At 44.1% G+C, this 15106-nt stretch overlaps 1 protein-coding gene across 2 annotated transcripts in view; it reads left to right on the plus strand.

The window, feature by feature from the left end:
* LOC147302861 (NACHT, LRR and PYD domains-containing protein 12-like) overlaps positions 1 to 14880 on the plus strand; it is a 78682-nt gene extending 63802 nt beyond the window's left edge. Inside the window, exons 1-4 of one of the 2 annotated variants that reach the window (XM_086284407.1) lie at positions 196 to 469; positions 574 to 2362; positions 9570 to 9743; positions 12206 to 12404. In XM_086284407.1, coding sequence (XP_086140533.1) covers positions 196 to 469; positions 574 to 2362; positions 9570 to 9743; positions 12206 to 12404 — 2436 coding nt within the window. Of the gene's footprint in view, positions 1 to 195; positions 470 to 573; positions 2363 to 9569; positions 9744 to 12205; positions 12405 to 14687 lie in introns of those variants that run through there. The other variant, XM_086284406.1, reaches the window with a different exon arrangement.
* The last annotated feature ends 226 nt before the right edge of the window (positions 14881 to 15106 follow it).

The following is a 15106-nucleotide window of genomic DNA, read 5'->3' on the forward strand; positions in this document are numbered from 1 at the left end:
AATCAGCTCTGTGATGAAGGCTTTTACTGTGGAGTTTGTAGGCTGATCACTCTGTGTTTAATAAGACAGGCAGGAACAGCAAAGGAAACTTGGATTCTGAACTCAAACACAAGTTTCTCCACTTTGACTTTTCTCTGTGACCATCAGAGCTTCTGCACAGTGTCATCAAATCTGGATGTTTGTCACTGACAGTCAATGATTTTAGTGATAAAGAAATGTGTTCACAGAGGGAGGAAGAGGAAGAGGAGTGGTGTTTGTGAGGAGGAGCAGCTGTCCTGCTGTGCTTTGTGTCAGGACGTCCTGAAGGATCCAGTCTCTACCAGCTGTGGACACTGGTTCTGCAGACAGTGCATCTCCTCATACTGGGACCAGTCTGCTTCATCAGGAGACTGGTCCTGTCCCCAGTGTGGAGAAAGATCCAGAAGCAGAGCTGGACTGCAGACAGCCAGTCAGAGCAGCTGTGTACAAAGTAAGACTGAACATCTGTCTGCTGATGGACTCATTTCTGAAAACTGGACTTCTTGTTGTTGTTCAGACATTGAAGAGTTTTCTTTCTGTTTTTCTTTCTTTCAGCAGATGTTGGTCTGCAGGAGGTTTTAGATGAACATAAGATCAGTCTGAGGAGGAGATGTGAACGTGTGACTGAAGGAAGTGATGAAACAGGAAGTAGAACCCTCCTCAACAGGATCTACACTGAGCTCTACATCACAGAGGGACAGAGTGAAGAGGTTCATAGCCAACATGAGGTGAGGCAGCTGGAGACAGCTTCCAAGATGGACGCCCTCCATGACACTCCAATCAGGTGCCAGGACATCTTTAAAGCCTTACCTGACCAACAGAGACCCATCAGAGTGGTTCTGACCAACGGCGTGGCTGGTGTTGGAAAAACCTTCTCAGTGCAGAAGTTCACTCTGGACTGGGCAGAGGGCTTGGAGAACCAACATGTCAGTGTGGTGGTTCTGCTTTCATTCAGGGAGCTGAACCTGATCAGAGAGGAGCAGTACAGTCTTCTGGAGCTGCTCCATGTTTTCCATCCAACACTACAGAAGGTCACAGCAGAGAAGCTGGCTGTCTCTCAGCTTTTGTTCATCTTTGACGGCCTGGATGAAAGCAGACTTTCATTGGATTTCACCAACAGGAAGCTGCTGTCTGATGTCACACAGAAGTCATCAGTCAGCCAGCTGCTGACAAACCTCATCCAGGGGAATCTGCTTCCCTCGGCTCTCGTCTGGATAACTTCCCGACCTGCAGCAGCCAATCAGATCCCTCCTACATGTGTTGACAGGCTAACAGAAGTACGAGGCTTCACTGACGCCCAGAAGGAGGAGTACTTCAGGAGGAGATTCAGTGATGAAGAGCTGTCCAGCAGAATCATCTCCCACATGAAGACATCCAGGAGCCTCCACATCATGTGTAGAATCCCAGTCTTCTGCTGGATCACTGCTACAGTTCTGGAGCACATGTTGACTACAGAGCAGAGAGGAGAGCTGCCCAAGACCCTGACTGACATGTACTCACACTTCCTGCTGGTTCAGACAAAGAGGAAGAAGAACAAGTACCACGAGGGACATGAGACGAGTCCACAGGAGCTGACGGAGGCTGACAGGGAAGTTCTTCTGAAGCTGGGGAGGCTGGCGTTTGAACATCTGGAGAAAGGAAACATCATGTTCTACCAAGAAGACCTGGAGCAGTGTGGTCTGGATGTGACAGAGGCCTCGGTGTACTCAGGAGTTTGTACAGAGATCTTCAAAAGAGAGTGTGTGATCTTCCAGAAACCAGTCTACTGCTTTGTTCATCTGAGCATCCAGGAGTTTCTGGCTGCAGTCTACATGTTCCACTGTTTCACCAACAGGAAGACAGAGGTGCTGAAGGACTTCCTGGGAAAAAAATACAAAGAGTCATCTCTGGATGATTTCCTTAAACGAGCCATGGAGAAATCCCTCCAGAGTAAAAATGGCCACCTGGACTTGTTTGTCCGCTTCCTTCATGGCCTCTGTCTGGAGTCCAACCAGAGACTCTTAGGAGGTCTGCTGGGTCAGACAGAGAACACTCCAGAAACCATCCAGAGAGTCATCAAGAACCTGAAGAATAACAAGAAGTTTAAATCCTCTCCTGACAGAAACATCAACATCTTCCACTGTCTGATGGAGATGAACGACCTCTCAGTACATCAGGAGATCCAACAGTTCCTGAAGTCAAAGAAAAGGTCAAAGGACCTCTCTATGATCCACTGCTCAGCTCTGGCCTTCATGCTGCAGATGTCAGAGGAGGTTCTGGATGAGTTTGACCTGCAGAAGTACAAAGCTTCAAAGGAGGGACGACTGAGACTGATTCCAGCTGTGAGGAACTGCAGAAAGGCTCGGTGAGTCCAGATGTGATCATTACATCATTGATCAGTGTCGGTTAATAGTTTAATCTTTAAATTAAAAACACAGTCCTTGGTTATAAAGTGCTTTACAAACACCAACATTACGGCTAACAGCTGGATTCTCCTGTTTCAGTGCAGCTAGCCAAACAACAAAGAGCCACTTGCTGCTAAAGACAGAGTGAAAGTGGACGGTATATCCTCCATTCTTCATGTAAAACACATGCAATGAATTGTAATGCACCATCTGTGTTTACCTTCATGCAGTTTTCTCTTTATGGTAGACTTGGATATTTAAATGTTTCCCTCCTGGAGAGTCTTGTTCACTTGATTAGTTTTTGTGAAGGGGATTCTCCTCACCCCGTCTCCAAGGGAGACACCAGCTACCCTTCAGAGAAAATTTATTTGCCCCACTTGTAACCACGATCTGGTTCTTCCAGTCACTGCCCACAGCTCGTGACCATAGGTGAGGGCAGGGACGTAGATCGACCGGTAAATTTAGAGCTTCGCTGTCACGCTCAGCTCTCTCTCTTCACCACGACAGACCAGTACAGCGTCCACCTCACTGTTACCGCAGCAACAGTCTGTCTGTTGATTCCTGCTCCCCTCCCCCTTCTTTACTCAACCCTGAGATACTCAGACTCCTCCACCTGGGGCAGGAACTTGTCTGTGACCCAGAGTGGGCACTCCACCCTTTCCCAGCTGAGGACCATGATGCTGATCCTCATTCACACGGCTTCACACTCTGCTGAGAACAGCTCCACTGTGAGCTGGAGGCCATCACCTGATGAAGCCAACAGAACCACATCCTCTGTGAAAACAGAGACCAGACTCTGACACCACACAAGTGGAATATAAGGTCAGAGGTCAGCTAATACCTAATATGGTAATCCTGAGCTAACAGGAAAGGGAAATGCAGTGAAGAAATGGATTTTCAAATGAGGAGTGGAATCACCATTTTAAATGTACAAAGTAAATCTTTGATTTTATTTTTTAAAAGATTTTAAAATCATTTTAAAAATTGGAATTCAAAAATGTTTTTTAAAATGAAATAAATGTACTCATGTTTTATTGCACAATTTATTAATGAAGCATGAAATGTATTTTGATGTGTTTTGACTCTTCTGATCCTCCATAATATTGAGATTGTATAGAAGTTTTCAACATTTGCAGATTTAGGATTATACTGTACACTATTATTAGCATAGTATGTAACACATGGGGACACTAAAGCAGTCGCGCCAGAATGTCCTCTAAAAAGAAAGCTTCTTTAAAATACAAGCGAGTCAGACACCGAGGGCACAGAGATGAAGCAGGTCTGATCAGGAACAGTTTATTACTGGGCCAGGGAGCACAAATAAAAACACCCTTAAAATGTACGTGATACAAGGTTGTCAATTTAGTAAAACTAAATAAAACAATCCTAGAACCCGTAAAACTACCATTTTCTATATTCACTAACAAACCCCTGCTATAATTATGCCACATGTTCATTATGGGTCCATCAGCAGGCCAGGAATTCCGGCTTTAGAGCAGAGTCCACGCCAGCCCCGTCTTCGGCAGACAAGCAAGAGCCTCCCATCTTGTCCTTCCACTGGCCCATCATATCCCAGCCCAGCTTGCGTTCTGCACCCGAATCCATCATGCGACCACCGCCACAGCTCCCCTTGCATCAGTGTCCTGTAAAATAACAGATAGTAAACCTGCTGCCAATCACACGCGTTGTCTCCTACTGTTGCCGTTCCATGAGGTCAGGACTGGGTCGCCGTGTCACGCTGGCCATCTAGCATTAGCCTTCCAGTCTTGGGCTTCTCTCCTTCAGTGCTCAGCTAGCCTGCTTTTAAAAGGTCTTTACACAGCTGACACACCCATGCCTCAGCAGGTGGTCCCTATCAGCTAATTTGTCCCATGTGTAGCCAGTCCACAGTGGATTAAAAACTGTGTCACATAAAACACTAAAGCCCATGCAATAGAAACAGAATAAAACAATGCAAATAAAACGTCACTCATAAATAAACACTAAAAATCAGAATAAAAACAATATACAAGATAAATACAAATTTCCACTGTGTGACATCCCCCCATATTTTAACTGTGACAGTCCCTGTCACAACATTCAGGTGTTCTGTCCAGGAGGGTGGCTGAACAACACTTGGCCTTGCTGGCTACTGTGTCTCTGGTAGTCCCTTCTTTACACATAACACATGAAACATCAGCAATAATCTGCTACCAACGAGTTCCTTTGAATGCATCCTAGAAAAGTTACAGCATAGGTGAGTTATACAGTCCAATTGCCACATCCAGGTAACCTGCTGTTCTTCCATTTCGTGACCACATAGCATAGCTAATGTATGGGATTATCAGAACACTGACTCCTCTCAGCTCAGCTCCTCTGATATCCCTTGTGGATGAACACTACTCATGAATACTCACGTGGCAATAAAACGTCTTTTCTGTACACCCCTTGCTCACAACCCTCAACAAGGGTAGCTGATTTAAACACTTAGCATTCTATCATCTATATCTGTACCCCAGGTACTGAACACTGCTCCCAAACTTGTATCCTGTCGACAAACGCCAAAATTATGTAGCCGCTAAGACTGGTGGACCTAAATCTTCACCTCCAAGTCCGTTCACATACAAGAGGAAGGGGAGCAAGCGGGTCAGCGCTCAGGGCACAGAAACTAAGCTGGCTTTGAACACACACCATTTATTTCCATAAAAAACACAGCCAGAATCACAAATACAAGTTAAAATCCCCCGTATACAATAAAAAGAGTGTTCTCAATGCGCTAAAAGCCCTGCCGGCAGAAATAACTATACACTATTAAAACAAAGCTAAAAAAATGTTTTCCATATGCTAAAATTACCCTCCCACAGTCCCATAATCCCACAGTACAGCCACACGCAGGCGAATGTGCCTTATCTGAAACAGGAGAGGAATTTCTCTTCCGGGATGGAAACCACGCCGGCCAGAAGAACAAGGAGGGGGCTCCTGTCGCAGACCTGTCTCCTGACAGCGCGTCGCCGCACAGTCTCGCCCCACTCCACACCTGCACACGGCCTCCCTCGTAGCACCGTCAGATGCAGGCAGAGGGGCATCCCTGCCCTGTTGTGAATTGAGGGCCATCGCCACCCACTGTTGCTGTTCCTGCAGTTGGGACTGGATCGCCGAACGACTCGCGGCGCCCCACAGTCAGGCAGCAGTTCCTTCAACACACGTGCGGGCTTACACGCGTTCCTTTTTCTCCTGCTCACCTTTCGTGCGTCGCTCCTCTTGTCTCTGCGCTCACCATCCCCTTTAACAGGTCAATCTGGCAGCTGATAGGCCACCTTGGGGAACGCCCCCATCTGTTTAGTCCTCAGTGGATTAAAGGAATATGGTACAACAACATTAACACACATAATATAAGTATGAGGATAAAACCATGCAATATAAATATCACAATAAAATCATGCAAATAAAATCAACACTATGTACCAATACACAGATTGATAAAACATAAAAACACAAATTTCCACTGTGTGACAAGTATACTACTATACTAATAACAGTGTATAGTATACTATTGTACTATACACTATTATTAACATAGTATATTTTAACAGGGAATCTTGATCATGTTACATTTGACTTCTGTTGAGCTTCTTGAATTGTCACCTTCAGTTCCTTTCCTTTACTCTTCCAGTGTCTTTGGTTTAAATGTATTTACCCTGATAACTGCATATGAAACAGTTCACCTCTTGTCACTCACTATTATCTGTTTGCCATAAAAGTGTTGGTGATGTGTTGGGAGAATCATTATTTTCAGTCTCTTCTTATAAACATAGTGAGGCAAAGATGTGGGTCGTGGTCCCTGATAATCAGATGTGTCTGTGTTCTGTTACATGTGACGTTAGAGAGGTTTTAGTGGAGATAAAAACAGGACCAACATCACTCGTGACTGCTTTCCTGTCTTCAGTGTGTTTACTGTTGGAGCTCGTCCTCCTGTTGCATCTGTCACAGCTGTTACGCTCCTCTGTGACTCCTCCTCTGTCTGCTGTCACACTGCAGGAGTTTTTGGTCATGGCGTGTGAATAACTGCCGAGGTCGGCTAGGACGACGCCACCACTCGTTGTCAGACCCTGTCACGCTGTCTGTTTTCATCTTTAGCCGAGGTTATTAAGTACTTCAAAATGAAACCAGTCTCTGTTTTCAGTCTCCGCCCTCTTTTGCAGCTTTGAGCCAGGTTGTAACACCTGTTAAAGTCACCACCTGTTGTGACCGGGGAGTGAGATGAGTGTGAGAAAGATGAAAACAACGTCTCATTCTGACTAGTTACTGGGAACTGATGTGTGATGATGCAATAACAAAGATGACTGTTTCTATGATTTTCTGTTTTCTTGTTTTTATTGATGATAAGGACAGGCAGAGGAGATTGGATGGATTTACTTCGTTTTATTCTTTTGCACTGAAATGGAGTCCAGTGTACAGTCCTTGGCGTTGCACATATGTTTTAGCTGAGACTGTAGTGGGCACTCTTTAAATGTCGGGTCAGTTTGTCACGTTAGAGCCTATTTGTGCCTGTTAGTGCTGCGATGACTTCAGACCGAGCTGACTGAGGGGTCTAAGCTCATGATGCCACCAGCAACACCCGGGTCATGCTGCAGAGTTTTCAAACCCGACATAATTTACTCAGGTTATATCAGGTGATCTAAGAAAGGCCGCTTAGAAAGAAAAGCGAGTGCACTGCTTTAAGTTTCTTGAAGATGTTTAATCCGAACATTCAGCTTCTTCACTTCTAAAACCAAAAAGTGGAGAGTCCCAGATTTTAATCCTAGTGGGAGTGTCCCTTAAGAGGGTCGCTGACCAACTATTGATCATGTGGCTCATCACATGAGCCAAGCTGTGAAAAAGGGTGTGGGTGATTATCAGCAGAGGTTTCGAGAGATGAAACGTCTTCAAGAAACTTAAAGAAGTCACTTTTCTTTCCAGGCTCCTTAGATTACCATGACTGTATGATGAGAACCTACACAGACACATCAGGTGAAGGTTTCAGTGTTTTGTTTTGGTTCAGTTTAATGTAAAAATGGAGATGAAACACATATAAAGGCTGGTTTACACCACTGAGCCCTGCTCTAAAACACTGACACAGATCTGTCTGTGAAGCTGGCTTTAACAAATAAGAGCTTCAAGTTTTAAAAACATGTTTAGCGCCAAACTGTCCACTTTACTGTCTGTAGCAGGAAGTGGCTGTTTGGCACTGAAACGGGAGAATCCAGCTGTTAGCCGAGATGTTGTGTTTGTAAAGCTCTTCATAAACGAGGACTGTGGAGGAGGAGAGCCTGTGTGAGTCAGGTGGTTCACCGGCCGAGTGTGTCAGCGGCAGAAACAGCTGATCAGCGCCGTTTTATGCAGTAAAATAATCTTTCTGTTCCCAAACACATCCACACAGTTTGCAACATAACAGCCCACTACATGCACATCTCACCGCAAACATGCATAAACTTAAACATAAAATATGTCCTGTACCTGTGTGATCTCTTTAAGTAACTCACAGAATATCAACACTAACGCCACAAGTTTGTTGGTATTTTAACATTTTAACCATTGATTTTGAATTAAAACCAACAGTTAAAATATTTTTACACCAGAGGAAAGAGCAGCAGAAATATTAGGACAGATAAATCATTCTGTCTTCAGTCTCCATGAACAGCATCAACATCCTCTGGTGAAATTTCTCTTTCCTCCTTAAAATATATTAAATGTCAGTTTAATTCCAGATTAATGGTTAAAACATGTATGTCACATATGAACATCAGGAAATAAAGAAAAGTGACTGATTCAGTTCCATATATGCTCCAGGGAGGCGTTAAGGTTCATTGAAATTGTTCAGTTATTAAAGTTTAATCTGAGCCGAGCTGACTTCCTCAGGAACAAATAAACACCGAGATAAACTTCACCTTACAGATATAATCTAAATGAATCATATCCAATCTCAGAGAGTTGACAGTCAGCTGTGTGCTGGGAGACATGTTTGTCTGCAGTGTACGAGCTCTGACCGCTCCCCAAAAATGTCGGAGTGAATACATTAATATTAAAAGTGTAGCTGGTGACACAGAAACAGAGGATTTAAGAAGTTTAAGTGTAGGTCGGGTCCACACATGTCCAAACACCTGTGCGTAGTCCTGCTTGTTACTCAGAAACGAACACTAATAAAATGGCCATAAGGCCAAAGCAATGGTTTTGACTGGTGTTGACCCCGCCCCCACCCTGAGTGTGGATGCTGAGAGAAGGGCCAGCTGTGAATATGAGGCTGTGGGAGCAGATGGAGAGAGAGTATGTCGGGGTATCCCAGTACAAGCTTTACTGGGGTCAGAAATTAGACAGACTCCAGTTCCTTTGTTTGATTTATCTAGTTTGATGTTAGGAAAGAGATTCATGAGATGGAAAAACCTCCCAGTCTACTGAGATTCAGAAATGATTTGTACACATGGAAACTCCCTGAGTGGGAACAAAGAGTGTCCTGTCAGGAAGAGCATTTGGAATATGGATGTTGAGGATGTGACAGTGCCTGAAATCCTGCTGCTGTTCTGAACCATAGTTTCTGATCTGAAGGTCAAACAGAGTCATGATGGTTGTTTCTATTTGTTCCTTTTTAGTTTAGTTCCCCTGAAATCAGATGTGATATCAGCAGCTCTGAGTTCATTCATCATTATTGTCCAGTGATGAGATTTCTGCTCCGTTTGGTGACAGTCAGCAGATTTTTCCTGAGTGTGGACGTGAACAGTCGTACCTGACAGCAGCAGGTAGCAAACAGAGATCGTCTTTCCAGCTGGAACTCTTCACTGAGCTGAGCTCATTCAAAATGTTCTAGATTCAAGACAGGAAACAGTCCACATGTGTGTCTTCACTCTGACTCTGGATCAGATCTCAGTGACAGACTGTGGACATTATGGAAGCCTAAATGTGACACCATCTTCCTCCTTCATCTGCAGATTAAAGCCAAACAAAGATTCTCATTAAAAGTCTGCAGGTCTGAGAGAGACTCAATCGTTGTGTCATGTCAAACACAGTAAGAGGAGCTGAAGCACAGATGTGAAGAGCAGATGTTCATCAGATTATGACCTCACTCTGTTTTGTCTTCATATACATTCAGTCTGTGTTTATAATGCAGACTTTCTGCTTTTATAATAACACATTTTATATTTTCTATGATCACAGACTGGCTGACTGTGGACTCTCAGGGACTCACTGTGAAGTTGTGGCCTCGGCCCTGAAGTCCATCCCCTCCCATCTGACAGAGCTGGACATGAGTGAGAACAAGCTGCAGGATTCAGCAGTGAAGCTTCTGTGTGCTGGACTGGAGAGTCCAAACTGTCGACTGGAGACTCTGAGGTGAGTTCACTGACTGCAGCTGTTGTTGTGTTTCTATATTTCAGGCTGCAGAGACTTTGAGCTTGTGTGGAAACAGACAGAGAAAAGAAAGACATGAATGTCAAAGCTAATAAAGGTGAAGTTAGGAGCTGTGATGATGTTCATGTATCAGAAGCTGATCGGGCTGCTACAGAGACGACCCACACAGCTGCTGTGGTGAGGTTTGTGTTAAAGCAGAGGAACACAGGCCCAAACGTGACAGCAAAGCAGGTTTCAGGCTCTGTGAGAGGATTTCAAACAGAAGCTGGAGAAGAGAAAGGACTACAGAAAGAAGGCAGCTGAGACCAGTCCAAGTGTTTGCATGGAGCCCAGTCTAACATTCATTTATACACTAACGTACAGAAGTGAACGGGAAAATGAATCCATAGTTTCAAATGTAGAAATAGTTCTCAGTTCATTTACAGAGTTTAATACAGTTCATGAGGAAATGTTCAGTTCGATTCAATTCGATTGGAATCTGGGAAATTTTGCCTCAGACAGAAATATTATAATTCAGATCAGTACATTTACATATTTTTGTGTCTATAAAAGGGAAGCTGGCACTTTCGAGACTTTATCAAATGTGTGAGCATCACAGCAGAGGCCTTTGTGTCAAAGTAGCTGAAGATAAAACACAGAAAAACATGAAGGTGATTTTCCTGTTCTGGGATTTTATAGAAATATTCTGCAGTAGATCAAAAACGAAAGAAAACCATGAATCAACACATGAACATTACCTGATGCTGCTGAAGTGAAGCAGAGCAAAGTTACAGTGTTTTTATTAAAGACACAACTGAGCGTTTTGCAATTTGCATAATTTTAAAAAGTTTAAATTTGTTCAGTATTGAACAGCAGAAATTAGGTTTTCTTTTCGAAAGCAAGTAAAAGGAAAAAAACAGCGGCCGACAGCGCTGTAAACAACGGTAGACTTGTGCGTAACAAGCAAGCGAATAATGCAGAAAACAGATTTTTAGACAGGAAACTGTTCTTGAAGTACAGAGAGAGAGAGAGAGAGAGAGAGCTGTGCATGAAGTGTGATTTTATTGTGGTGGAAGCAAAACAGCAAAAGAGTTCATGACGATGTTTATGTGAAGCGTAGTTTGGATCTTCTTTTGCTGCTGGTTCAGTCAATATTGTTTGTAGAGAGATAAAACTAACAGCTTCAGAATCGAGCGCAAAAAGGACGTAAACACAAAGTGTGGACCCGCCGAAACATCAGAATCGGCGAGCTGTCGGCTTTCAGCCCCGACCGTGTCTGTGCCGTCAGTGAGAAAGGCGACATCTCACTGATTCTGATGTGTCGGCGGGTCCGAGCTTTGTGTTTACGTCTCTGTGCAGAATCCGTGTTCCTGCTCTCATTCACTGTTTCAGCTGTTTGGTGGTTGTTAAAGTTTTGTGAGGTTTAACCTGAGATTCTGACATTTCGGGCAAAATAAATTAATATTAAAAAATTGATTCAGGATTTTAATTAATCAATATCACGTTATCCAAGCCAGAATCGATTTTAATCGATGAATCGATTATTAAAACCCACTCCTAATTCAAAGCACTGAAGCATCGACTTGTTCCATTATCCAACAATGAAAACAAGAAACACAGACAGCTGGCCTTCAAAGTAAAAGCTGCTCCTTTTGAAACATGTTGGTGGTAAAATGTAAGAAGAGCTGAAGCACATAAATGATCTACGTGCCAAAATATTAAACACAGTTGATATATTTGTGTGAGTGTTGTGATTCAGGTGTAGATGTAATAATGTACATATAGCAGAGTTTCCTCTTCTAGATCAGCTGATCAGAGTCGGGCCAATCAGCTCTGAGCATGCTCAGTCTGAGTTATGGAGCCACATACTATGATTCACCATGGCAACGGCATGAGCAGAGGCTCCGTGTGAATCCAGAGGAGCAGGAACATGAATGATGACAGTAGATGTTTGTGTGAAAGTGCTGGAAGCAAATGAGTGTGTGATGTTCTTTCAGTGTTGCACTTTGTAGACGCTCCCTGAGCACTGGTCTCACAGCCAGCTGCACATAGAGACCAGTGTTGTTAGTCCAGGTCAGAAGATGACTTGTTGGAATGAAAATGAGCTTGTAGTTTGTCTGCTTTAATAATGTGACTGGAAAAAGGTGTTGGACTTCAGATATGTCCATTTCTGTCACACTTCACCTTTAAAAGTGAAGCCATGTGGTTCCTGGAAGGAAAAACACGACTTTTTCAAGTCTTTGTCCTGTTTTTATGAGAAATGTACGACTTTAATGTGAAACATTCAGAGTTTTTTCTCTTGTTGTGTTTGTTTGAAGCTGCTTCCTGTTGGCTTCAGCTGTTTGGAGTTTCCATTTTCTAAACTTCTACATTCTGAACCTTCTTCAGCTCTGAACAGATGATGAAACACTGAATGATTTCAAGCACTTTGTCTAATAAACTTACATCTTTCATTCTTTATACAGATTGAAGAGCTGTGGTTTGTCAGATATTGGCCTTGATTATCTGGCAGCAGCACTGAAGTCCAACCCCTCGTATCCCACAGAGGTGGACCTGAGTGGAACCTACAGCAACCTGAAGGGTTCAGGAGTGAAGCATCTGTGTGGTTTTCGGGAGAATCCACGATGTCGATTTGAAACTCTGAGGTCAGTCAGCATGTTTTAGTTGTGCTGAGATGAATATGATGTGAAAGTTGTGCTGACACTAAACTGCAGACATCAGGCTGATATTATACTGATCCACACTGAGGATCTTCATGGTAAAGTCTGTTTTCTTCTTCTCTGGTTTAGTCCATTGACTGCAGCAGAACAATGTTCACATTTCAAACAGTGATACTCAACGTATGGCCCGCGGCCCACACGCGGCCTGCCCACCTTTCCTGATTCAGAGAGAGGGGACCCTGATTAACTGTGTAGCTTCTTCCTCACAGTTCTAAGTATCAGACACAACAATGAATAATCCACAGCTGACTGTCTTTAGCAGGTCAAAGGTCACGGCACACAGCACTCTGTGAAACAGTTTGGAGCAGGAATTCTTGCACATTTACAAACTGACACTGCTGCACGGCATGCTGGGTAATGCTAGCTGCTCAGGTATGGGCGTGCTAATGGCTGTGAGGCTCTGTGGCTGCAGAACACCGAAGAAGAGAAAAGAGAGGTGGAGGATGAAGAAAAGAGGCGGAGATGAAGCAGAAGTTTTGCTCCAGAGAGGAGCTGTGTCTGTGTGGGCGGGGCTCAGGCTGCTCCGCCCACACAGTGACAGTGAAGCAGGTGAAGAGTAATAAATGAAGACAGCAGACAGTATTTGATAAGCTGATGTACAAACATGTAGGTTGTGTCCAAATTCATGGGCTGCATCCTCCTGAGGCCGCATTTGTAGACCGATTACGTCACAGCGACACGTCGAAGGCTGTCCAAATTCGTAGACTCCTCCGAATGCAGCCAACAAATGCGTCCTCCTTTTCCCCGAATTTGAAGGATGGGTCGGGTGTGTCCTTCGTGGCCTACCATATCCCAGAATTCATAGCGCGGCCCAGCCAAACTCCAGTTTCCAACAATGGCGGCCGCTACTAAGTTTTAAAATGACTCATACTAATCTTTCTTGGTCACAAAATAAACTTTTAACATATTTTCAGGCGAGAAAGTAGCTGTGTAAACATCAAATATCTGCTCGGTTTATCAAGATACCGCATATTTGCAAAAGTGCTTCGACGTTTTCGGAGACGTCTGCTACCCACCAGCTCGATAGCTCGCCGGGAGCTCGAGGGTCACTGAAGCCGCCGAGAACGGCACAACTCCCGGCACATCATTTTCACATCACCGCGGACTTTCGCTACTCAGGTTAAACGTGATATATAAGTCACTTAGACAACCTCAAAATGTTATTGTTTGGCTTTTTTCAGTGTTTTGTTTGTTCGTGAGTAAATCGGTTTGGCTGAGATTAAAGTTATTAGATTAGATTAGATAAAATAAAACTTTATTAATCCCCCAGGTGGGTTCCTCCTTGGTCTTTACAGAGCTGACTAAACGTCAAACAGAAAACTGATTAAACAGAAGTGTGAGACGGTCGAGAATTTACGCCAGTGTCCTGTTATATTTTAGATAGCAAGGAGCAGACGGCTGAGTTTATTAAACTCCACCGAGACAGCGGTGACGCTAATCAGAAGGCTAGACCGTCCAATTTCCCCAGCCGTTTATTTCCAGCCTACCCGACCTTCTGAGGACCCAGCCCACGTAGACCGCAAAGGCCGGGTCCTCGGGAGGATGCAGCCCATGAATTTGGACACGACCGTAGAATGATGGTGGCAGCTACAGAAACAGGTCCATACAGACTGAAGCGTGTCTCAGTCTGAATGTACACTGCTGTTATAAGAGCTGTGGAAACTCAGGTCAAAAGGACGTAACCACACTGCTGACAGTTCCAGGACAGTCACAGAGTTACAGCATCATTTGTGACCATAAAGACAGAAAGCTCATCCAAATCCTGGGATTAAAAGTCTGTCCTGGTGGTGTCCAGTCAAACACGTCTCTGTGAAAGCTTCAATCCAACAGGCTCCAAAGTCCTTCTGCTCATTTCCTCGCCGGGTTCTTGATGCTCCTGTACCATCTCTCTGTCATCCTCCTCGCTCCCTCTTTGCACTCACAGTCTTTGTGCATCATTAACACTCACATGTGGAAAACCAAAGTTTTACTGGGCAGAAGATGATCATCAGTGACGCTGTCTTTAAAACACTCTTGTTAGAAATGTTCGACTTTAATGTGAAACATTCAGAGTTTTTTCTCTTGTTGTGTTTGTTTGAAGCTGCTTCCTGTTGGCTTCAGCTGTTTGGAGTTTCCATTTTCTAAACTTCTACATTCTGAACCTTCTTCAGCTCTGAACAGATGATGAAACACTGAATGATTTCAAGCACTTTGTCTAATAAACTTACATCTTTCATTCTCTATACAGATTGAGGAGCTGTGATTTGTCAGAGATCAGCTGTGATTATCTGGAAGCAGTGCTGAAGCTCAACCCTTCGTATCCCAGAGAGGTGGACCTGAGCTACCACAAGCTTCAGGATTCAGGAGTGAAGCAGCTGTGTGTTCTTCTGGAGAATCCACAACATCAAATTGAAACTCTGAGGTCAGTCTCCACGTTTTAGTTGTGCTGACACTGTCGATCTGTGGAACTAAAACCTTTATACAGGAAGTCTGGTTCAGCTCTTTGTAGACCTTCTAATCTCTGATGCTCTGAGTCTTACTCAGTAGATGATGCAGAGTTGTGAAGCCGATGTGGGTGAGGACACTCGCCCAGCTCTAACTACTTTGACGTCCAGGCGGCTTCCCTGCTTGTCCTGATACAAACAAACCTGAGTAACGTTGCAGGTC

This window comes from Aulonocara sp. 'chitande type north' Nkhata Bay, linkage group LG23 (assembly GCF_057382095.1).
Source record: "Aulonocara sp. 'chitande type north' Nkhata Bay isolate Kocher_YH1m ecotype deep benthic linkage group LG23, A_spYH_male_GT1.1, whole genome shotgun sequence".
In the NCBI taxonomy this organism is placed as follows: Eukaryota; Metazoa; Chordata; class Actinopteri; order Cichliformes; family Cichlidae; genus Aulonocara; species Aulonocara sp. 'chitande type north' Nkhata Bay.